The sequence below is a fragment of the Oncorhynchus kisutch genome, linkage group LG25, assembly GCF_002021735.2.
Source record: "Oncorhynchus kisutch isolate 150728-3 linkage group LG25, Okis_V2, whole genome shotgun sequence".
NCBI classification, from domain to species: Eukaryota; Metazoa; Chordata; class Actinopteri; order Salmoniformes; family Salmonidae; genus Oncorhynchus; species Oncorhynchus kisutch.
The window spans coordinates 11,090,647-11,116,432 of record NC_034198.2 but is presented as its reverse complement, the minus strand read 5'-3'; the positions used below and the strand labels follow the sequence as shown (position 1 = coordinate 11,116,432).

The window sequence follows — 25,786 nt, the reverse complement described above, 5'->3', positions numbered from 1 at the left end:
GGTTTAGCCATAATTATGACTTGGTGGCTGTGTTAACTACATAACACACTGCACAAATACCTGAGCTATGAGTAGCACACAATGTCAGAAAACTAGGGTAAACCATGCTGACAAAATAGTAATGTGACGTGATCCATTTAATGCAAAATTGTGTCAATTTACTGAATCAATTTATTCCAACATTCAAAATCGCTAATCTTGAGTCCTTCCACATAACAGATAAATATTTATTCAGTTCAGTGCTCATCCCACCTGCAGTAAATGCAAACTACAGTACAAAAGTACACGAGAGACCTCTAGGGGATGGAAAAAAACAGTGCACCATTTTTTTTTTGAGCTGGACTCTCCTCTGTACATTTGGTCAAGGGCAGAAGTACAGTCTTGCTTTTGTTGTCAAATCTACATTTGATTTGACCCCCCAAAAAAATATGCTAGATCGTCGAGTGAAATTACTGATCTTGGAAACAGGAGACTTAAGCGTTCCTCAAATTTCAAGTTTGCCTAGAAGGAAATACCAAAGAAATGAACATGCAACATATTATTTTTTGAACAAATAAGTCCAGTTTTTATTATTATGGTTGTTAATGCAGCAGTGGCTCTTCCATCTGAACATTGATAAATAAAACACCGACAAAAAATGTTTTTGTTAAGGTTTCCTCAAGACACTGTGAAAGAAATAACCAAATTATCATTCCACACATTTTATATTTTCCTTGACCAATGTCCATACTCAATAGAATGTTTTTCCTCTTTAAAAAAAGTAATCCAACAAGAACCTGAAGGGTGGCAGCGTTCTCCCCTGTCCATGCCCCTCAGGAGTAACTTGATGTTTTGCTGCCGACATCGTCCTCCTGCGTTCCCATACTCTGAAACATACAGTGTGATACAAACCATTAGCAATCATTTTAATACTAACTAAAAGACCAGGGGTTTCATATAAATAAATAAAAATACCAACAAATACTCAACCAACTAAACTGTGAAAATACTCCTCTTGGAAAACCACTAGAGGAGCCTAAAGAATGTAATTGTTGCTTCCTACCTTCTGAACAAACTGCGGGTTTACTGTGATTTCTTGATCCATGGACTTTAGTTTCTCATCCAGCTCTATACACTTCAGCATCTGTGAAGGACACAAAACAAGGCATTTACTTCACTAAAACAGTACCAAATTATATTCAAATAATTGTTGTCACTTCATTGCACCCCAATAGTAATTTCCATATAAGGATAGATAATCAAATACTGCCATTCTCTTACCTCTTGGTCAATTTTGTGAAGCATTGCGGGGTTGTTGTATTTCTCCGGGTTATCATGGAAACAGACCATGCCATCCTTTTGGTTGATACTGGCATATATCTCACCATCTTCAATCTGTAAGGAACAGAAAGGTCATTAATGGACGAATCAATGTTAGATCTAGTCTTCTTTGAAGTGAACGCCATTTTCTTTGAAACATTCAAAATTGAGTGTTCTCAGAGTACTGAGATAAAGCGTGTCTATCCTCCTGCGGTCACGTTGGCTTACCATGTGCAAGACATACTTCTCCGCCTCCTGGGGCCCTGACAGCTGCACTCGACTCGCCATGTCTTGCAAGGACAGCGTCAGGAAAGTCTGCAAAGAAAGAAGGGTGGTCATGATACATTGCCTTTCTGACCATAAATACTTTGTTTACACCCTGGTAACAGGGTGAAGATAGGGACGAAGAAGTTAGATTTGAGGTGAAGGACGGGAGGTATATTTTGAATATAGTCGAGGTAAGTGCAGATGGAGATATATTAAGAATGAGAATGGTGTATTGGGAATTTACGTATTATATAATTTATGTATTATAACCGAGATGAGCGAGGACTATTGATAGACATATTAGGAGGTATATGTGAGGTGAGGGGTCGTATTTGAGGTGAAGAAGACATGATCTGAAGGGGAAGGAAGTATACCTTTGTTAGCCTCTGGATGTTCTTCTTGTAGAGGGAGGACAGGCACTGCTTGACCAGCCCTGTGTTGTTGTCGCGTGTGAAGGTCTCACTGTGTTTATTCACCTGGGAGCGCAGTTCTGCTGGGTTGTTGGTGGCGTACACCTGAGCAAGCTCATGGTACGCGTTGCTGAGAGGCTGCAGAAACAAAAAGCAGTAACATATATGTCATATGTATAGTTTATAATGGCATATTTAAGCCTTAAAGATGTGATATATGGCCCTTTTTGGATCTTCATTCTCACCTTTATGAACCTGCCAACTATCTGTGACGTGTACTTGGGGAGCTGCTGCACTTTGCCGTGGAGAATCAGGGAGACCAGGATGTACTTCTTATAGGCCTCCAACATGATGTGACTGACAGCCATGGCTGGAGTGGTTATTGCCTGGTGGAGAAGAGATCACCAGAATATCACAGAAGGGAACTAGAGATGTAAACAAAATACTGCATTGTTGGGAAAGAGTTTACAAGTAAACGTTTCACTGTACTGATTACACCCGTTGTATCCTGTTCATGTGACAAAAAAAAAACTCTGATTTGATATGTCATTGCCATTACAGATTAAATGTCAACTCAGTGTGTAGTGTACTTGACTACTATATGCATCAAAATAGTAATTTGAAGGTAATTTCAAATGGTATTACAATGAGCAAAGGTTTTACTAGTAGTATGCTAAATCAATTCACTTTTGATAACAGGAACACTAGGTCACATCTAAAACAGCTTTAGCACACACATTTTAGGTTCTCAAATAAGCCAGTACCTGTTCATAAAAATACAGTGCTCTTTCAAAGTTCTTCAGACCCGTGTAGATCATGCCTCCGTAATAGTAGTAACATAGAAAGTGCTTTGCGTCGTAGGCGCCATTTTCCTTACAGATGTCCATCATGTCAAGCTCAAGAAATGGGAGGACAGGCTTGAAGCACTTTGCTAACAAGCACAGCTGTGGATGTACACACAAAGATTGTTGAGGGGTCATTCCTTCGAAGTCTCGCAGCCAAGCGTCAATACATTCCAATAATCATATAAAGTCAAAGATCCTGTTGATACAAATCAGTTTACTCACCTGACACAGGTCTGCATGAACTGAGGTAAGTTGGTTTGTGTTGATTTGCATTTTGTCTATTGCCTGTTTAAGAATGCCGACACCCCTCAATGGCTGTGAAAGAAAGAGATGCATTAAAACCATACGTAACAGAGATAAGAATGTGTCCGTAAGCGCACTCCACACAGCTAGCTTGAAATGTCGCCAATAATGCCATCGAAAGCGCTCCTTTTCAGTGGCACAACTGGATAGTACGACGTTGTCAATCAGGGCGATTACCTGATTTGGCAAGGCAGAGGGCCCCAGGTTTGAGGTGTGGTACGGTCAGTTTGCCCTGAGTTGTCGTCAGAGAGGAAGAAAGCTAATCCTGCTAAGCTAGCACATTGGGCTGGGCGATATGGCCAAAATATATCACTATATTTCAATTTTTTTGACAGTATGGCGGTATTTTATGTTTCTGAATAATCCAAGTTTTAAATATGTTTAATTATATATGATTTTATTAGTCACATGCACAGGGTTGCAGATGTACTTGCAGGGTACAGTTAAATTCTAAATTGGGGGTTTTGGGCCTTTCTCCATTCTGATGGTTTTATACTCAACCAAACTCAGACAAAACTGACAGTGAAGTAGTCCAATGTGTAGAACATTTAATTTAATACTATATTAAAATATCATTATTGACAGTATTGTAAAAACCCATACTGGTATGTGGATTCACGATATATCGCCAGCCCTAGTTTCACATATCCTTCTTTGAAAAACACCTTAGATCATGTAGAATGAACCGATATTACATTCTTATCATGAAACAAATATTTTCGATAGTTATATATCACAATATTATTTTGGACTATATTGGCACCATTTGGTAAATATTAGCAAAACGGGCCGTAAAAAAACAAAACATTGTTTATCCTCTTGGTCTTTCATTCAAAATATTCACAAAAATCTAACCTTTAATTAAAGTAAAATAATTTGCAAGAAAAATTACATTCTTATCATGAAACAAATATTTTTCTCAAATATATGTGTGCACCTCTTCATTCAATACTTCGTGCAACCTCCCTTTGCCAAGAAAACAACTCAGTCTTCTCCTATAATGCGTAATGAGGTTGGAGAACACATGGCAAGGGCTCTGAGACCATTCCTCCATACAGAATCTCTCCAGATTCCGAGGTCCTTTTCATATCATCCCACAGGTTTTCTATTGGTTTAGGTCAGGGGCCTGGGATGGCAAAACCTTGATTCTGTAGTCAGTGAAACATTTTTGTGTTGATTTTGAGGTGTGCTTTGGATCATTGTCCTGCTGGAAGATCCAACCACGGCCCAGTTTAAGCTTTCTAGCAGAGGCATTCTGGTATTGATATAATATCTATAGAGTCCATGATACCATGTATCCTAACAAGTTGTCCAGGGCATTTGGAAGAAAAACAGCCCCACAACATCAAAGACCCACCAATGTGGCAGGGCTTGAAAACTATTACAGACTACAAAGGGAAACCCAGATGCGAGCTGCCCAGTGACGCGAGCCTACCAGACGAGCTAACTGCCTTTAATGCTAGCTTCGAGGCAAGCAACACTGAAGCATGCATGAGAGCACCAGCTGTTCCGGACGACTGTGTGATAACGCTCACGGTAGCCAATGTGAACAAAACCTTTAAACAAGTCAACATTCACAAAGTCGCTGGGCCAGACGGATTACCAGGACATGTACTCAAAGCATGCGCAGACCAACTATCAAGTGTCTTCACTGACATTTTCAACCTCTCCCTGACCGAGTCTGTAATACATACATGTTTCAAGCAGACCACCATAGTCCCTGTTCCCAAGGAAGTGAAGGTAACCTGCCTAAATGATTACCGCCTCGTGGCACTCACGTCTGTAGCCATGAAGTGCTTTGAAAGGCTGGTCATGGCTCACATCAACAGCATCCCCCCGGACAACCTAGACCAACTCCAATTCACATACCGCCCCAACAGATCCAAAGATGATGCAATCGCTATTGCACTCTACACTGCCCTTTCTCACCTGGAAAAAAGGAACACCTATGTGAGAATGCTGTTCAATTGACTACAGCTCAGCGTTCAACAACATAGTGCCCACGAAGCTCATCACTAAGCTAAGGACTCTGGGACGAAACACCTCCCTCTGAAACTGGATCCTGGACTTCCTGACGGGCCGCCCCCAGGTGGTAAGAGTAGGCAACAATACGTCTGCCACGCTGATCCTTAACACTGGGGCCCCTCAGGGTTGTGTACTTAGTCCCCTCCTGTATTCCCCATCATTAAGTTTGCTGACGACACAACAGTGGTAGGCCTGATCACCGACAACAATGAGACGGCCTATAGGGAGGAGGTCAGAGAACTGGCAGTGTGGTGCCAGGACAATAACCTCTCCCTCAATGTGAGCAAGACAAAGGAGCTGATAGTGGACTACAGGAAAAGGCGGGCTGAATAGGCCCCCATTAACTTATTGGTGACAGGGGGGCAGTATTGAGTAGCTTGGATGAATAAGGTGCCCAGAGTAAACTGCCTGCTACTCTGTCCCAGATGCTAATATATGCATATTATTAGTAGTATTGGATAGAAAACACTCTGAAGTTTCTAAAACTGTTTGAATGATGTCTGTGAGTATAACAGAACTCATATGGCAGGCGAAAACCTGAGACAAATCCAACCAGGAAGTGGAAAATCTGAGGTTTGTAGTTTTTCAACTCTTTGCCATTCCAATATACAGTGTAAATGGGGTCATATTGCACTTCCTAAGGCTTCCACTAGATGTCAACAGTCTTTAGAACTTAGTTTGGGGCTTCTACTGTGAGGTGGAGGGGAATGAGCCAGGTGTCTGGCAGAGTGCCACAGGCTCTGACGCACGGTCACGGGAGTTAGCTGTCGTGCCATTGCTTTTCTACAGACATAGGAATTCTCCGGTTGGAAAAACATTCTAAAGATTGATTCTATACTTAGTTTGACAAGTTTCTACGGGCTGTAACTGAACTTTTTGAACTTTTCGTCCGACGTTCGGCTGGATCTTGAACGGGTGTTTGGATTTGTTTACCAAACGCCCTAACAAAAGAAGCTATTTGGACATAAATGATTAACCTTATCGAACAAATCAAACATTTATTGTGGAACTGGGATTCCTGGGAATGCATTCTGATGAAGATCAAAGGTAAGTGAATATTTATAATGCTATTTCTGACTAATGTTGACTACACAATATTTGGCGGATATATTTTTGGCTGCATTGTTGTCTGAACGCTGTCCTCAGATTATTGTTTTCTTTTTCTTTCTTTTTTAAAATCTGACACAGCGGTTGTATTAAGGAGAAGTAGATCTCTAATTCCATGTATAACACTTGTATTTTCATCAACATTTATGATGAGTATTTCTGTAAATTGATGTGGCTCTCTGCAAAATCACTGCATGTTTTAGAGCTACTGAACGTAACAAGCCAATGTAAAATTAGATTTTTTTATATAAATATGCACTTTATCAAACAAAACATACATGTATTGTGTAACATGAAGTCCTATGAGTGTCATCTGATGAAGATCATCAAAGGTTAGTGATAAATTTTATCTATTTGTGCTTTTTGTGACTGCTCTCTTTGGCTGGAAAAATGGCTGCGAGTTGGTGGTGACCTAACATAATCAGACTTTTTGAAATCAGACACTGGCTGGATTAATGAGAATTTTATCTTTAAAATGGTGTAAAATACTTGTATGCTTGAGGAATTTAAATTATGAGATTTTTGTTGTTTTGAATTTGGTGCCCTGCACTTTCACTGGCTGTTGGCGAGGTGGGACGCTCACGTCCCACATATCCCAGAGAGGTTTTAACATCAACAGGGGCTGTAGTGGAGCAGGAATCAAATTCCTTGGTGTCCACATCACCAACGAACTATCACGGTCCAAACATACCAAGACAGTCGTGAAGAGGGCACGACAAAACCTTTTCCCCCTCAGGAGACTGAAAAGATTTGGCATGGGCCCCTAGATCCTCAAAAGGTTCTACAGCTGCACCATCGAGAGCATCCTGACCGGTTGCATCACTGCCTGGTTTGGCAACTGCTCGGCATCTGACCGTAAGGCGCTACAGAGGGTAGTGCGAACACCTCAGTATATTACTGGGACCAAGCTTCCTGCCACCCAGGACCTATATAATAGGCAGTGTCAGAGGAAAGCCCATAAAATTGTCAGAGACTCCAGTCACAGACTGTTTTCTCTGCTACTGCACGGCAAGCGGTACCGGAGCGCCAAGTCTAGGACCAAAAGGCTCCTCAACAGCTTCTACCCCGAAGAGATTTGACTGCTGAACAATTCATAAAAATCGCCAACAGACAATTTACATTGACACCACCCCTCATGTACACGGCTGCTACTCGCTGTTTGCTTGTTACCTATGCATAGTCACTTCGCCCCCACCAACATGAACAGATTACCTCAACTAGCCTGTACCCCTTCACACTGACTCGGTACCGGTGCCCCCTGTATATAGCCTCGTTATTCTTATTGTGTTACTTTTTATTTTAGACTACTTGGTAAATACCTTCTTGAACTGCACTGTTGGTTAAGGGCTTGTAAATAAGCATTTCACGGTAAAGTCTACACTTGTTGTATTCGGCTCATGTGGCAAATAAAGTTTGATTTGACACTTCACAGTGGGGATGAGGTACTTTTCTGCATGGCTATCTTTCTGTCTACGCCAAACCCACTTCTGGTGTTTGTTTCCAAAAAGCTTTATTTAGGTCTCATCTGACCATAGAACCCGGTCCTATTGAAAGTTCCAGTAACGTTTGGCAAACTGTAGGCGCTTGAGTTTGTTGTTTGATGACAGCAAAGGCTTTTTTCTGACAACCCTCCCAATCAACTTTTGGTTATGTAGGTGGCATCTGATTGTAGTTTTGGAGATGTTCTAACCCCAAGACCCAACTAACGTCTGCAATTCTCCAGTTGTGATCCTTGGAGATTTTTTGGCCACTCGAACCATCACCCTCACTGTGCATGGGGTCACACACGTCCTCTTCCAGGCCGATTATTAACATCTCCAGTTGCTTTAAACTTGTTAATTATTGCCCTGATAGTGGAAATTGGTATTTTCAACAGTTGAGCTATTTTCTTATAGCCATTTCCTGATTCGTGCAGCTCAACAACCTTTTGTCGCACATCATTACTGTATTCCTGGGTCTTACCCATAGTGATGGATGACTATGGGAACATGGCCTGTGTGTCACCTCATATTTATACCAAGTGAACCAGGAAGTCATGGCTTACTACTTAAGTGTTCCTAATCACTCAGGTGAACTTAAAAACGTAAAATATGAATGGGAATATACTTCAGTTAGATTTTACTCATAAGAATTTCTAGGGGTGCAAACATGTGGCAAACATGTTTCGGAGAAAAATATTAATCTCACTTTTTTTTTTCTTCAATCATTTTACCTAAAGGTTCCATGTTTGTAAATACTTTGAATGAAAGACCAAGAGGATAAACAGCAAAGAAATGTTTTCCACAGCCCGTTTTACTCATATTTTCCAAGAGTGCCACAAAATTAGCAGAGGGCACTGTATATTGATACTTTGACTCCAAGTATCGATTTGTAAAAATTAAAAAACAGGTTTGGTAGTGTGCACTAGGTTGGCTGCACCTATGCCAAAACTCCGGTATTTTTCATCCTATGGCATGTTTTTAAATAGTGAGCCAGCATGTTTTTAGCACTGTTATTTCCATGACTGATCAAAACAAACTCTCATACCTCTCTGCAGTCATGCCTCTCTGCAGCAGAATATAGTGGGCAATATGTTTGGAACATCAAATCAGAATATATATTGCATTGTGACCTAAGTATTGTGATAATATCGTATCGTGAGGTCCATGGAAATTCCCAGCCCTAATCAATATGCATTCTCATGGGTTGGCTTTTTGTTTTTGAAATGATGTAGAATAGTAATTCCATAATCTGGGTCTGATCTTGTAAAAACACAAGTCATTTCTTTAAATAGAGCACGTAAATGTGTTAATAGACAAGTAAGCTCAAGCATTAGCTCTTCTGGTTTAAATGTTTTGCCCACGTTTGGCAAGTCTTACCTGTTTCCGTTCTACAAGGGCATTTGTCAACTGATGGCAGAGGCCGGCAACTGTGAAGAGAAATAATAAAAGTAGTAAGTAGGTTTAACAGGTTCAATCAAGCTAAATTAATTTTGCCCTGAACATTTGACCTTGAACATTCTCCACATTCCTTAGGATTTGACTCTAATAATTGCAAGATGTTAACACCTCATGGAGTAAACACCTCATGGAGTAAACCATTCTCTGAAACTCAGTTGAATCTAAAAACCAAAAGTTATTTCAGTTAAGACTTACAAGTGTCTGTTGCATATCGGATGTGCTCCCCATTGCAGGTACTGATGAAGAGCTGGACTTGGGAAAAGAGCGTCTCAAAGTCAGGGATGTTTGGCATGGAGAACTTCACAAACCTGTATGAAGGGAAAGTGAAAACCGGCAGTGAGCACACAAGGAAAACATTTTGACACAGTACATGAAAACAAAAAAGATTGTAGGCTATGTAAGACAGTTTCAACAGGCACATAATTTAATTTGAACACCAGGGGTAGAAACCTTGATCTGTGTGATATACTTTTGAGTCATGAGCCCCGAATGCACAGGTACACTAAGCAGAAAATGACTTGAAGTCATAGCCTAGATCAGTGATTTACTTATACTCATTTATCAGTGATTAAAGGACTGTAGAGGAGAGCAGGCTACTCACAGCACAGCCAGGACACCCAGGGAGTGCTCCTGGATGTCCAAGGCCCCCAGTACAGTGTCCAGGTGGGACAGGTTCTTGGCCAACAGCTCCCCGCTCTTGTTGATCAGTTCACACAGCTGTGTCATCTGACCTGAGATGCAACAGTTCAGACAATTGGTAAACAAACAATGCAGCCCTTGACAGTCAAGCTATCAAGGGCTGCATATCAAGGGCTGGTTGAAGAGAAGTACAGGTCCAAATCAGATAACAGTTCATGTGTTATGTTGTTGAGTATATAACCAAAATTTTATTTTACCTTTATTGAACTAGGCAAGTCAGTTAAGAACAAATTCTTATTTTCAATGACGGCCTAGGAACAGTGGGTTAACTTGCCTGTTCAGGGACAGAACGACAGATTTGTACCTTGTCAGCTCTGGGATTTGAACTTGCAACCTTTCGGTTACTAGTCCAACACTCTAACCACTAGACTACCCTGCCGCCCCAGTATAAATAGTTTAATTTACACAAGTGTTTCTCCCATTTTTAAATGAGACCTCCCAAACATTAATGTCCAGACCCAGTTCACACCCATCTAACCCAGAGATGACAGTATATGTCAAGTCATAACTAAATTTTTCATTATGTTGCTCCCATTTAATGCTTATTTCTAACGATATTGTAATGCTGGCTATAAAAACTCTGTACCAAAAACTAACCAGAATGTCAACTGAATACACCTGCATATGTAAATAATAATTAAGTAATAAAACATTTTTCAAATATTGGGTGCCACGAATAACATTGAGCATGTTTTTAGAATGAAACGCGGTCCAGCTGCATTGTTCATATTCTTTGCAGTTACTGTAAAATATATCGGCCGGTCAAGTGTCCTGTCAAGGCCTGCACTGGTTACATTAGCTATGAAAGTAACGCATATTGCGTTACAGATGGGACTGTCGACCAATAACAGTTGACAATGGCGCTCTGCAACCAATCGTGCCTACTTAGGGCGGAACTACCGGTAAGCATTCCACTGAAATATTTTTCTCGAACAAAAACAAAGTTAGATTTTAAAACGCGTATTCATTTACTATGTTGTTATTTGTACGCTTTAGTGACCAGGGGTAAAAACACATCTTTCTGAACTACTTTTTTGAGGCCTCATTCCCAAAAACAATAAAATGTAGGGCTGTGTTTACATGATAAAGCAAAAAGGAGGATCTAGCTATCCAGTTTGGCTAGCTAGCTATGCTATCAGCACAGCAAAGCATTGCTTAGCATTGGCTAATAGTTCCAGCTCGTCTGAGAACTAAAACATGTTTATTGTCCATACCTTGAGCGGAGAGCTGCCGCACATTGTTCACGAACTGCTCCAAGGCTGAAGCCATTATTATATATGTCCAAAGTGGTAGCAATTCAGACTGTTTTTCATTCAGATGTCAGAAACAACTCCGTCCGGACTGAGACAGGGGGCCACACAGCCGCCACTGAGAGAAAAGTATCGCGAGACCTTAGTAAGAACAGACGGGAACCAACGAGATTTACAGTTGGAACTTTAGGCTCTTAAAGGGACAGGCATAGAGTTTTGCTAAATATTCATTTCAGAAACCTTGTTATTGCTGTTTGCTACCATTTATTTGCCACTTTTCTCTAAATGTAATCCCCCTGAAAACATCTCGTGATTGTTGTTCTTTGCTATCAATATTTGTTATAATTGGGAATTTGGCTCCCTTATTATAAAAGGTGGCTCACTTTTTCCCTCACAGGCAAGTAAACACAGGAAGGGCAGTGCAGATGCTACCGGGTTGCAGGCAAAGATATTATAAAGTTGGAGATTTCCCACACAACTACCGCCCTGGAGGGCCAGAGTGCAGTACTGTTTTTCATAGTTTCCTTCTAATTGGACTGATTCAGATCTGGATGGGGACACCTGTAACACAAGGGGAATTGGATAGCTCTGCACCTACATTTTAAAATGTGCGTGCAAGATCCCCGCTCAACAATGCGACATAATAAGAATAGGAGAAAGTTAAACGTCAATAAAAAATACATGGATTATAATGTACAGACTTTTATCCTTTTTCCAGGTGTGATTTGGCAAACAAAATTATTGGGGGCCCCTACAAGGGGACACTCAACACCTCCCTGAAGCTTACCAATGAACCAGAGGCCATCCCTGCTTCCTACCCAGTACCACAGACAGTTATCAAACCATACAGTAGGCCAGCACACTCCACTCTCCTACCTGTAGCTGCCTGATACTGCTTCTCAGGATGTATTCAATGTTCTGGTGCCTCATTGGATCGGTCTTGCGTTTGACTACAGCTGCTTAGTCTTGCTTGCCAGACTCATGGTTGGCACTAATAGACTCATGGTTGGCCATTAATAGATGCTAACTGCTTTAGCGCCCATTAACGATAGTATCTTCTGGTCGGGGGCGTTTTGTTAAGACCCTCGACACTTGTTCTTAACGTTAAAATGCATCGCTTGTGGTATGGTTTTGGAAACATAAGGAATAGATCTTTCATATCAGCAACAAATAATAATTTAAAAAAGGTTAAATTACTACACACCTTTATAGGGTTAGCTTAATTGTTCCCACACAGCCATATCTCCATGTTACATCACTTGGAAGATAGACTGAAGACATAGGTGGCCAGCCACCTGTACTAATTAGCTATCTAGCATGCTCGGAACACTTGTGTGTAAGCGTAACTGAGGAGGAAGTGTAGTTGGTCAACTGTAGGCACACACAGCTTGTCTGTCTGTGCAAACTGCTACAGCAAGTGTATATCTTTTATATGAAAGATTCATTCTTGTTGATATTAAAGAAAAGAGTCTGAAAACCCTACGTATGGAGAAGAAGTGGTCCCCAGAGCTGACTGATTCCTCCCTTCACTGTTATTGTGCTTCTCCTGCTGCATGCATGCTGTCAGCATGTTTTGATGTGAAAAGTTCATGTTGATATGCTAATATTGAATGTTGTTGATGTTTACCCTTTCATGGTACACGTTTGGCTCTGGATTTGTAAACCCAACAGAGAAACTGAGGACATGTGCGTCATCTTGTTTCAGGACATTGTCTTTGATGAAGATGTAGGCAGACTTTACATCTTGGGGGATGTTGTACAGTAGGCAACACTTCTGGGAGCATTTGCACCAAATTTTACAGCTGCTGTGCGGCTGACGGATTGCGGCACTAATAGCTGAGGGTTGTGACACCAGTCCATACTGATAGTCGGTAACAAGTCCAAATACAGTGCTGAAAGGCATAATTAACATAGTGCTTAGTTTAGCTAGCTTGCTGGCTAATACTATGCAGCACAAATGTCAAAGTCTGACCAATTGCAATAAAGGTTCAAACCAGAAAAAGTATATTTGACAGTGTCAATTATTTAGTTGCATTAGTAACGAATCAGCATTCCAAAATAGTTTTTATTTAAATGGAACCCTATTAAGAATAACACATTGACGTTCTGGACTTTCGAACACATCTCACGCTTCGTGAAGCCATTGTTCGATCACGGACAGAAATTAGTGAGACAAGTAAATAAATGTCATTACTGCCTAAGATATCTCTCTGCCAAATAGGCGTAAAGTTAACTTTTCTTCATGACCAGTTCAAGTGTATATCCGCGAAGATGTCTTCTTCCTCTGGTGGACATGGATGGGGTCATTGCAGACTTGGAAGGGGGATTCCTAAAAAAAATATTGGGCCAGGTACCTCAACGAAATGTACATCACCCTGGATTACAGGCAAAGATTCTGGGTGTCATCTCAGTATGGGAACTTGAAGCGTGATCTGTGTTGAAGTAGTTCTGAACTGTCTATTTTGGCTCCATTCATTGTTCCCTCTATCATTACCAGTCTCCCAGTCCCTGAAAATCATCCCCAGTCTCCGAAAAGCATCCCCATAGCATGATGCTGTCACCACCATGCTTCACGGTATGGATGGTGTTAGATGGGTGATGAGTTGTGCCTGGTTTTCTCCAAACATAGCACATAACATTTTTGTCTCATCAGACCACAGAATCTTTTTTTAAATTATTTGTATTTTCTTTTTTTATTGAAGCTTTATATCCTATACCCTCTGCTTTAACTTGGCAAGTCAGTTAAGAACAAATTCTTATTTACAATGACGGCCTGGCCAAAACCGGACGACGCTGGGCCAATTGTGCGCTGCCCTATGGTACTCCCAATCACGGCCAGATGTGGTACAGCCTGGAATTGAACCAGGGACTATAGTGACACCTCTTGCACTGAGAAGCAGTGCCTTACACCGCTGCACCACTCGGGAGCACTCATGACATAGTGTGCTCTGCTGTATGTCTTTGCTATGCGTCGTTTTGCATAGCTAAAATGTCACCATGCTTAGTTTTCCCAGAAATACTGTAGGCACTAACTTTATAGCTGGAACCTTTGCTTTGCCCTTTGTTAGTGTTTCACTTTGGCCTAGCTGATGTGAACAACCATATAGCAGTTAAATGAGGACAATTGCCCTTGAAGTTAACAAATTCACAGGTCTCCCTGTTCCAACATTAGCCTGCATTCTCATGTTAGGACATCTTCTTTGCTCACCTTTCAAAAACAGTATGTTGTTGAAAATTTACATTGAAAACAAACTAACCCTTTTGTTTTCTTCTCTGTTTTCCAGCACAGATGGTTTTATTTGCACCAGCTCTATAAAACATCATATACACTGCCCTGGTGAGAAGGTAAGCTCAGAGTCAAGACAGAAACCCTGTAGGCTGGAGGCAGAATGGTGATTGTGTTACCTCTTTCTAACAATAATAGTCTTTGCACTCTCCCTTGCGAATGCGTGTTCAGTGTGCCTGGATAGAGAAACACCTGAGCTATGACTTCTTGGAGCAGATCTTCCTGACCTGAGACAAGACCATGGTGACTGGGGACATCCTCATAGATGACACGCCAGACATTCGAGGCGAGTCGAGTGTTTGTAGCAAAGCTGGAAAACTGGGTGTGTCTAAATGTATGTGTTTTGCATTTATGTGATGGTGCCATATGCATGCTACTTTGTCATACATTTAGGTATATTACAGTTTAGTTTGTTGGTAGTTAGTACTCCAGACCGTTAGATTAATTGACAAGCATTACGTGACCTTTGTGATGTGCCTCTGTTGCAGGTGTAGAGCCCAACTCAACTTGGGAGCACATCCTGTTCACTGCCTGCCACAACAAAAAACGTAACCCCCAGCTCCAGCCAGCGCCTGCTCTCCTGGGCCCATGACTGGAGGGCCATCATGGAGAGCAAGAGGCGCTGAACCCTTAAGCACACACACCAACCTCCCCTTCTCCACCCTGATGACCTACACTACATTGGGGTTCAACTGCTAGAGTGAATACCTCCACTAACTTCTCCAACTTGAAGTGAAGTGAGTATTCATCTGTTTGACCACTAGGGGGCACACATAGACTGAAGCATGAGGTAGAAATAAGTGGTGTGCCGATCTCATCATACTCGTCATCGTATCTGTTTTATCACACATCATACTCGTAATCGGATTTACTCGTGATCGGAAAACCCAGAAGTGCGCTTTAAATGCGGGTAAAGCCTATACATTCAAGGCTCATTACTGTGCTATCACTCAAATGTGCATCGTTATGCCCCTTCACTCATTCATGCACACATTGTTAAATGACCCAGACAGATGATATCCTAAATATCCTATAACCTCTGCTGTGAACAAATATGGTCAAGCTCTTCCATCAAAAAGCATGTATATCTCTTTTCAGGCCTTGCAGTATATTCACAGTGGTCTAGTGAAGAACTTACGATCAAGTTGCCTTTATTAACAAAGATTGCGAGCCAACAACTAAACGGGTAACCATTTTGTGATTTTTGTTGCAATGGTGTCAGCTATTGCTGCCAGTTCCTAAAATGTGATCACAGGCAACATTGTCAATGGCCTATCAAGCTTCTAAAATGTTTCATCCATCACTCATACTGAGATGATTTTCTGTACAGTACTTACACCTAGCTGAATGTCTCTAGCTTCTAATTAAGTTTTACAAAATCATTTGAAATTGGTGCTAAAATGTTGTTCATTGCTAGTTCACCTATTGTGAGTGTCCTTTCCCCCAGTGATTCACAGAGCGGGCGTAGCAAACTTTGGCCTGACCTCTATACGGCTCTGGTTCTAACTGCTTTCAGTCTAACCATATCAGCATGATGTTGTAGCTAACTCATTTGAATCTTGTTTCACACAATGCCTTTGTACCAATACCCCCTCCTTTCCTCTCCTCTTATCTCTGGTGTTAATCAAATTGTAAAAGCACTGTTTTCTTGTAATGATTTTTAACCTTCCAAGTGTCTTTACAGTTGTCATGAAGGGAAGGAGATTAGGAAAATAATGTTGTCAAGACTGTTGGACAACAAGTGTTTTCCCTGATGATGACTGTCTCTGGGGCGAGTTAGGGTTAAGCGATGTGTGTGTCTACTGTCCACTGCCCAGTCAACCACTGCATCTCACAAAGCCTCTTCACATGTCACTGCATCTTGTCAATGATTGTCTTGTGTCTTTGGTGTTGAATAATATGCCAATGTGTTTTTTTTTTTGCAGAACAGAAAATATACCAAATGTAGCCATTACATAAAGAATGCAACATATTGAAAATATAGGGTATTCAATGATTTATTGAAAGTTTTACATGATACATGATCCTGTTAAAGGTCAAGTAGGAAACATGTCTTGAGTTTAGGGTCTTCAATTTTTTTGTGCCCAATAGAAATGAATGTGAAATAATGTACTGTGTCATTTTGGAGTCACTTTTATTGTAAATAAGAATATAATGTTTCTAAACACTTCTACATTAATGTGGATGCTACCATGATTACGGATCGTTCTGAATTAATCATGAATAATGAGTGAGAAAGTTACAGAGGCACAAATATCATACCCCCAAGACATGCTAACCTCTCACCATCACAATAACAGGGAGGTTAGCATTTTGGGGGGGGGCGGGGGGGGGGGGGGGGGTTTATTTTGTGAAGCCAGCCATATTGGGGAAGGGTTATTTTCCTTCGCCGCCCACCAGAGCAGTGCACAACTTAGCGAGGTCCAACCAGTACACAGAATCACAATGTTGTGTCCCAAAACTAAGTGTAAAAACCTACAGAGTACTCAGAAATGTTATTGAACGAGGGAGGCCTACAACCAAACATAAAACATAAATAAATAAGGGAGCTTTGTGTGGGCAACAAACTTTTGAGAAACAATATTTGTGCAGTCTTCATCTAGCATGTAGGCATTGTTATTGTACTTTTACGTTTATTTACTAAACGGTTCCCTTTTAGATTTCCAGGAAGGCGGACCATGGAACAACTCACATAAAAAGAAATGGCATCACCAAATGGAATATTTGTCCTAATTGGGATCCAAATGAAGAATGAAGTAATGTGTAGTCATGGAAAGTGTTGAACTGTTATGTAAACATACTTGGTAATACATAGATAGTTTAGTGCAGTGGTGGAATGCCAGCAGTTGTGTGTTGTAAGGTGTGTGAGTCTTTGGATTTAGCAGCCCGGTAATTACTAGATATTAACAAGGTAAATACCTAGGAACAAAAAGTAAATACATGGTAACAATTTAGTACCAAACGTACTTCCTAGGAAACAAGTAGGTGCTACATATTTAATTAGTAAATACAAAATAATAAAATGTAATGATATAGTATTCCCCTTTAGCCCAAAGTAGTATTGAAGACCTTATAAGTAAGTACAATGTCTATTTGCGCACCTACTGGATGGAAACTACAAATGTAATGGCTGTGCTCAATGCAATGGCACTTATAAATGTAGATCCTTCAAACACAACCAAACAGGGAAACAGATCCCAATCAAAGGTGTTATCACGTGCTCCATTACGGCAGTTACTTATCTTATAACTTGTCCTTGTGGTAAAAATGATGTGGGTAAAACAAAAGTGCAAATTAAAAGTACGTATCTCGGAGCAACGTAGCACCATTTGGTGCAAAAACTCGACTTACCCAGTTGCGGCCCACTTTTTGGAAGAAAACCACTCGATTTCATCTCTACGTTATATTGGCATCGAACATGTCACCCTCCCTCCCTAACCTCGACAATTTATTGTTAAAACAAGAGGCTGCCTGGATCTTTAATTTAAAGACCCTTGCTCCCTCCCTTCAGTCTCAACGTAGACTTTGATCTGAAGCCATTATTGTGATTTTGCTAATGTAAATATTTAGGCTTATGCAGTCAAATTGTATCTATGATCGTACGCATTTATGTTTTTTGTATGCTCTTTTAATATATGAGAATTAACCAATGATATCAGGCCACACCCGGCCATGATTACAGACACCTGTGTGCGTCTCTTGACACTATATAAATGAGTCATCCCGCAGTGTTTGTCATTATACCCTGATGAAAACAGCTTGTCTGTCGAAACATTGGACATAAATATTTTTGCATCTGCGCTCCTAGAGTGTGGGCTCTCCTTTATTTTTTAAGTGTTCCACTCCGCTAGCCATCAACTCGCCTAAATAGGTGTACGTTTCTTTCGCCTCTAGATCATTGCTAGGCAACCATTTTCAGGTCTTGCCATAGATTTTCAAGTTGATTTAAGTCAAAAGTGTAGCTCCTCCTGTCAATGGTGTATTGGAGGCGAAGTCAGGTGCAGGAGAGCAGAGTATAATGAACAGGCGCACTTTTATTATAGTTCCAAAAACGAGAGCACTACATAAATCAAACGCACTCAAAAAATGGAACATAAAAGTAAAGCGCGTAAACTCACACCACTTAACAATGAAACAATTACACACAAAACATGATGGGAAACAGAGGGTTAAATACAAGTAGATTGATTGGGGAAATGAAAACCAGGTGTGTATGGAAACAAGACAGGACAAATGGATATATGAAAAATGGAGCGGTGATGGCTAGAAAGCCGGTGACATCGATCGCCGCCCGAACAAGTCGTGACACCGCCACAACATTCACTGTCTTCTTGGTAAGCAACTCCAGTGTAGATTGGACTTGTGTTTTAGGTTATTGGATATATTTATATAAGATATGAGGAGCAGACATGTTCCAGATATGCATGTCCTTAATTTCATATACGCAGCAACAATATTCTCCTTAATGGGACAGTTTCTACGTGCATCCAATCCGGACCTCAAAAATCTCACTGCTACTGTATGAGTCCAGGGATATATCTGAGGTGAGATAAGTTGAAGACACGAACCTGATGCGTGTGCACCCACTTATATTATATCTGTTGCATGAAAGAAAAATATGGATTTGATATTTGTCAAATAATTGAGCATGTGCTGAAAACTCAGAAATGCATCAGAAATTCTCCTTATTTTCAGCATATCGAAAAGCATATGAAGATCCGCATATGCACCTCAGCCAAGAGAAGTATTTGTGGAATCCATATAGCTTCATATCTCGAATGTGCTGAGAATACACATATGCGATGTACAGTGCCTTGGGAAAATATTCAGACCCCTTGACTTTTTCCACATTTTGTTACGTTACAGCCTTATTCTAAAATTAATTAAATAATCCTGCTGAGTTTGACAGCGGTCTGCCATTTCACACGAGACCTCCCACCAATAAATGTAGCACTAAAATATGGTGTTTCGGACAAAAGTTGGATTCAGACGTTTATTTGATTGCGAGGGACACATTTCACTTTATGTCTGGTAAGTAGAGTTCCTAGAGTTTATACATATATCTTTGTTGACGGGAAACATTTTCTTTTGTTCAGCCGCCATATCGGGGTAAGGTTATTTTCCGTTGCCACCCACCAGATCCATGCACAACTCAGGGAGTCCAACCATTACACAGACTCCCAGTGTTGTGTCCCAAAGCTTTCCCTATTGACAGACTTGTGAAAACCTACAGAGTACACAGAAATGTTGTTGAAAGAGGTGGGCCTACAACCAAACATATAAATTATATGTAAATAAGGGACGTTTCTGTGGGCAATATGTTTGCAGTCTTTATCTAGCATACAGTATAAGCATCATTATTGTACTTTTTCCGTTTATTTACTAAACTGTTCTCTTTTCCTGGATATCTATGCTCCTTACGGTTTTCACTTCAAATTAGCAGACCTAACAGGAAGACGGACCATGGGAAAGAATCACATAAAAACAAAGTAGAAAGATCTAGTATATTTTTCCATTTGGTGATACTGTGAAATCAGTCTGAAAGGAAAGGACATTTCCTCTACGTTGGATGACACACCCGTAATTTCTATTTGAATCTAGCCAGAGTGAGGGTATCTAAAAATGTGAACTTTTAATCACTTCCAACCAGCATTGAGAATGATTGCCGGATAGGGAAGATTTATTATTGAGACTACCTAAATCATATAAACTGGAACAAGTAACAGGTGCAAAAAGTCCAAACACTAACAGATTGGATTAGTTTAGAAAAGGTTATGTTATTTATGTTTGTGTAGCATAAGATTAATCAACCAATCAATGTGGTAATCCGTCTGGCCCTATGGCCTTGTGAATGTTGACCTGTTTAAAGGTCTTACTCACATCGGCTGCGGAAAGCGTGATCAGTCTTCCGGAATAGCTGATGCTCTCATGCATTTTTCAGTGTTATTTGCCTCGAAGTGAGCATAGAAGTACACTGCTCAAAAAATAAAGGGAACACTTAAACAACACAATGTAACTCCAAGTCAATCACACTTCTGTGAAATCAAACTGTCCACTTAGGAAGCAACACTGATTGACAATGAATTTCACATTATGTTGTGCAAATGGAATAGACAACAGGTGGAAATTATAGGCAATTAGCAAGACACCCCCAATAAAGGAGTGGTTCTGTAGGTGGTGACCACAGACCACTTCTCAGTTCCTATGCTTCCTGGCTGATGTTTTGGTCACTTTTGAATGCTGGCGGTGCTTTCACTCTAGTGGTAGCATGAGACAGAGTCTACAACCCACACAAGTGGCTCAGGTAGTGCAGCTCATCCAGGATGGCACATCAATGCAAGCTGTGGCAAGAAGGTTTGCTGTGTCTGTCAGCGTAGTGTCCAGAGCATGGAGGCGCTACCAGGAGACAGGCCAGTACATCAGGAGACGTGGAGGAGGCCGTAGGAGGGCAACAACCCAGCAGCAGGACCGCTACCTCCACCTTTGTGCAAGGAGGAGCAGGAGGAGCACTGCCAGAGCCCTGCAAAATGACCTCCAGCAGGCCACAAATGTGCATGTCTCTGCTCAAACGGTCAGAAACAGACTCCATGAGGGTGGTATGAGGGCCTGATGTCCACAGGTGGGGGTTGTGCTTACAGCCTAACACCGTGCAGGACGTTTGGCATTTGCCAGAGAACACCAAGATTGGCAAATTCGCCACTGGCGCCCTGTGCTCTTCACAGATGAAAGCAGGTTCACACTGAACACATGTGACAGACGTGACAGTCTGGAGACGCCGTGGAGAACGTTCTGCTGCCTGCAACATCCTCCAGCATGACCGGTTTGGCGGTGGGTCAGTCATGGTGTGGGGTGGCATTTCTTTGGGGGGCCGCACAACCCTCCATGTGCTCGCCAGAGGTAGCCTGACTGCCATTTGGTACCGAGATGAGATCCTCAGACCCCTTGTGAGACCATATGCTGGTGCGGTTGGCCCTGGGTTCCTCCTAATGCAAGACAATGCTAGACCTCATGTGGCTGGAGTGTGTCAGCAGTTCCTGCAAGAGGAAGGCATTGATGCTATGGACTGGCCCGCCCGTTCCCCAGACCTGAATCCAATTGAGCACATCTGGGACATCATGTCTCGCACCATCCACCAACGCCACGTTGCACCACAGACTGTCCAGGAGTTGGCGGATGCTTTAGTCCAGGTCTGGGAGGAGATCCCTCAGGAGACCATCCGTCACCTCATCAGGAGCATGCCCAGGCATTGTAGGGAGGTCATACAGGCACGTGGAGGCCACATACAATACTGAGCCTCATTTTGACTTGTTTTAAGGACATTACATCAAAGTTGGATCAAGCTGTAGTGTGGTTTTCCAATTTAATTTTGAATGTGACTCCAAATCCAGACCTCCATGCGTTGATAAATTTGATTTCCATTGATAATTTTTGTGTGATTTTGTTGTCAGCACATTCAACTATGTAAAGAAAAAAGTATTTAATAAGAATATTTCAATCATTCAGATCTAGGATGTGTTATTTTAGTGTTCCCTTTATTTTTTTGAGCAGTGTAGTTTTGCTGTGCTTCCCTTTGTAGTCTGTAATGATTTGCAAGCCCTGCCACATCCAACGAGCATCAGAGCCGATGTAGTATGATTCGATCTTAGTTCTGTATTGACACTTTGCTGTTTGATGGTTCGTCGCAGGGCATAGCGGGATTTCTTATAAGCTTCCGGGTTAGAGTCCCACTCCTTCAAAGCGACAGCTTTAGCCTTCTGGTTGGGGTATGCACGTACGGTCACTGTGGGGACGACATCATCGACGCACTTCTTGATGAAGCCAATGACTGATGTGGTGTACTCCTCAATGCCATCGGAGGAATCCCGGAACATATTCCAGTCTGTGCTAACAAAACAGTCCTGTAGCTTAACATCTGCTTCCTGCTTTCATTTTTGCTTGTCAACAGGAATCAGGAGGATAGAATTATGGTCAGATTTGCCAAATGGAGGGTAAGGGAGAGCTTTGTGTGCGTCTCTGTGTGTGGAGTATAGGTGGTCCAGAGTTCATTTTCCTCTGGTTGCACATTTAACATGCTGATGGAAATTTGGTAAAACGTATTTAAGTTTCCCTGCAATAATGTCTCCGGCTACTTGGAGCTCTGCCTATGGGTGAGCCTTTTCTTGTTTTGCTTATTGCGGAATACAGCTCATTCAATGCTGTCTTAGTGCCACCCTCTGAATGTGGTGGTATGTTACAACTACAAAGAATACAAAAAGGATTGTGAGTTTGTTCAACATTTGGGCATTTAGCTGAACCAACATACAGTGCTGCTTTCCAAAAGCAAACATGAATTAGTAATTTTACTTAGCAAGCTTTTTAAAATTCAGCTCTCTTCGAGCAGAGTTTGTTGAGTGAACAAACTTTAGTACATTAGCTCAAGTTCTTGTCCATTTGAAGTCCACTCAACTCACAGAATAAAACTGATTAAGCGATTGGTTAAGGTATCTTTTTTACAGTGTGTCTGTTGTGGAAAATGTCCAGTTGTACACACACAAACACACACACAGTGTCCATTCATCCTCCATCAGCCTCCCCTTAAATTGGGTTACAGTATCTGAGAGGTCTGTGACACAACTGTTTGCTCAGGGCTTGGCCTTTGTCACCACTCAGAAATAACATGGGTCCCTAACGTAACACATCTCTGTAACACTGACACCGAGCATTCGCAACACAATCACATATAGTTACAGCAACACGACGCACAATACATGGTTTACCACAACACAGCCAGATTATCTGAGTGACCACAACACAACAGCACTATCCGAAACAGCACTATCCGAAAGAACAAGCCAGTTGCATCGAAGGTTTTTGCAAAGAAGGATACGACGTGAAACGTTTTGGCCGTTTGCAATGACATTGTATTTGAATGTGATCTTTTTGCGTTGGTGCTTCCATGGCCGTGGATGTGGATGTTGCTATGTGTATCCATGGCCTTGACCTACCTTTCCAACACCTACAACAACCAATTATAGGTAATTGTGTCAGAGTGTAAGGTACTAGATTATGCGTATAATGAGAACACTGGCATATCCAAGAGGTTGGTGAGTCAACACCACACATTTGCGAGGGGCTCCTAACATGAGTCATTAATGTCTATACGTAAGCAGGCATAGACTGGTGGCATAAATAATACAAGCTTAGCGCAAAAACAGAAAACAACATTCCAATCAATCCATACAATGCGAAAGCGTACAGACATTGACATCACTCACTAACGCATACGCTCGTTATAGATGTGATTGGTATGCAGCTTGGGTGGAAGTGTGAATGTATTAGGCTTTCAAATTTGGACTTGTCGGGGTGGACTTAAACAGCGCAACATTTTAATCACCAAGCCCCGAGGCATAAAGAAAGATGCATGCTAAAAATATCAGGAGTTTTTTTATATTAGATGGAGGAATTGTGACTCACACATGGAGCAAATACAGTGCCTTGCGAAAGTATTCGGCCCCCTTGAACTTTGCGACCTTTTGCCACATTTCAGGCTTCAAACATAAAGATATAAAACTGTATTTTTTTGTGAAGAAACAACAACAAGTGGGACACAATCATGAAGTGGAACAACATTTATTGGATATTTCAAACTTTTTTAACAAATCAAAAACTGAAAAATTGGGCGTGCAAAATTATTCAGCCCCTTTACTTTCAGTGCAGCAAACTCTCTCCAGAAGTTCAGTGAGGATCTCTGAATGATCCAATGTTGACCTAAATGACTAATGATGATAAATACAATCCACCTGTGTGTAATCAAGTCTCCGTATCAATGCACCTGCACTGTGATAGTCTCAGAGGTCCGTTAAAAGCGCAGAGAGCATCATGAAGAACAAGGAACACACCAGGCAGGTCCGAGATACTGTTGTGAAGAAGTTTAAAGCCGGATTTGGATACAAAAATATTTCCCAAGCTTTAAACATCCCAAGGAGCACTGTGCAAGCGATAATATTGAAATGGAAGGAGTATCAGACCACTGCAAATCTACCAAGACCTGGCCGTCCCTCTAAACTTTCAGCTCATACAAGGAGAAGACTGATCAGAGATGCAGCCAAGAGGCCCATGATCACTCTGGATGAACTGCAGAGATCTACAGCTGGGGTGGGAGACTCTGTCCATAGGACAACAATCAGTCGTATATTACACAAATCTGGCCTTTATGGAAGAGTGGCAAGAAGAAAGCCATTTCTTAAAGATATCCATAAAAAGTGTTGTTTAAAGTTTGCCACAAGCCACCTGGGAGACACACCAAACATGTGGAAGAAGGTGCTCTGGTCAGATAAAACCAAAATGGAACTTTTTGGCAACAATGCAAAACGTTATGTTAGGCGTAAAAGCAACACAGCTCATCACCCTGAACACGCCATCCCCACTGTCAAACATGGTGGTGGCAGCATCATGGTTTGGGCCTGCTTTTCTTCAGCAGGGACAGGGAAGATGGTTAAAATTGATGGGAAGATGGATGGAGCCAAATACAGGACCATTCTGGAAGAAAACCTGATGGAGTCTGCAAAAGACCTGAGACTGGGACGGAGATTCGTCTTCCAACAAGACAATGATCCAAAACATAAAGCAAAATCTACAATGGAATGGTTCAAAAATAAACATATCCAGGTGTTAGAATGGCCAAGTCAAAGTCCAGACCTGAATCCAATCGAGAATCTGTGGAAAGAACTGAAAACTGCTGTTCACAAATGCTCTCCATCCAACCTCACTGAGCTCGAGCTGTTTTGCAAGGAGGAATGGGAAAAAATGTCGGTCTCTCGATGTGCAAAACTGATAGAGACATACCCCAAGCGACTTACATCTGTAATCGCAGCAAAAGGTGGCACTACAAAGTATTAACTTAATGGGGCTGAATAATTTTGCACGCCCAATTTTTCAGTTCTTGATTTGTTAAAAAAGTTTGAAATATCCAATAAATGTCGTTCCACTTCATGATTGTGTCCCACTTGTTGTTGATTCTTCACAAGAAAATACAGTTTTATATCTTTATGTTTGAAGCCTGAAATGTGGCAAAAGGTCGCAAAGTTCAAGGGGGCCGAATACTTTCGCAAGGCACTGTACTTCAAAATGTCCTTATTGGGAGGTGGAAGGAGGGGTGAGGTTCTAAGAGGTGTTTTACAGGATTAAAGCTTCTATGAGACATTGTTTGGTGGGAAACACAGGCCCAAAATAGACGTGTTTTGTCACAGCATTTCATACTTGTGTCTAAACATTTAGAACTCCCTTCTTAGGGTGTATGTCAAAATGCTTAATTTTACAAATGAAATTCCACTATTAAGGCTGTCCTACTAAAGGATTAGCAGCAGTTAACGATTTC

The 25,786-nt window shown here is 41.4% G+C and overlaps 1 protein-coding gene and 1 pseudogene across 2 annotated transcripts; one reads left to right on the top strand and one right to left on the bottom strand.

Moving 5' to 3' along the window:
- Positions 1 to 416: 416 nt before the first annotated feature.
- Positions 417 to 11,278, bottom strand: LOC109870298 (COP9 signalosome complex subunit 3). Of its 2 annotated transcripts, none has more exons than XM_031805085.1 (13): positions 11,109 to 11,278; positions 9,797 to 9,926; positions 9,391 to 9,503; positions 9,115 to 9,164; positions 3,044 to 3,136; positions 2,741 to 2,920; positions 2,222 to 2,362; positions 1,941 to 2,114; positions 1,528 to 1,614; positions 1,261 to 1,374; positions 1,043 to 1,123; positions 777 to 866; positions 417 to 605 (listed from the first exon to the last, which is right to left on the bottom strand). In XM_031805085.1, the coding sequence occupies exons 1-12, from the start codon at positions 11,161 to 11,163 to the stop codon at positions 813 to 815; spliced, it is 1,272 nt and encodes a 423-aa protein (XP_031660945.1). In that variant the 5' UTR covers positions 11,164 to 11,278; the 3' UTR covers positions 417 to 605; positions 777 to 812. The 2 variants fall into 2 exon arrangements, with proteins under 2 accessions (XP_031660945.1, XP_031660944.1); XM_031805084.1 differs by having other exon boundaries at positions 539 to 665.
- Positions 11,279 to 12,253: 975 nt separating this feature from the next.
- Positions 12,254 to 16,333, top strand: LOC109869971 (5'(3')-deoxyribonucleotidase, mitochondrial-like; annotated as a pseudogene).
- Positions 16,334 to 25,786: the final 9,453 nt, after the last annotated feature.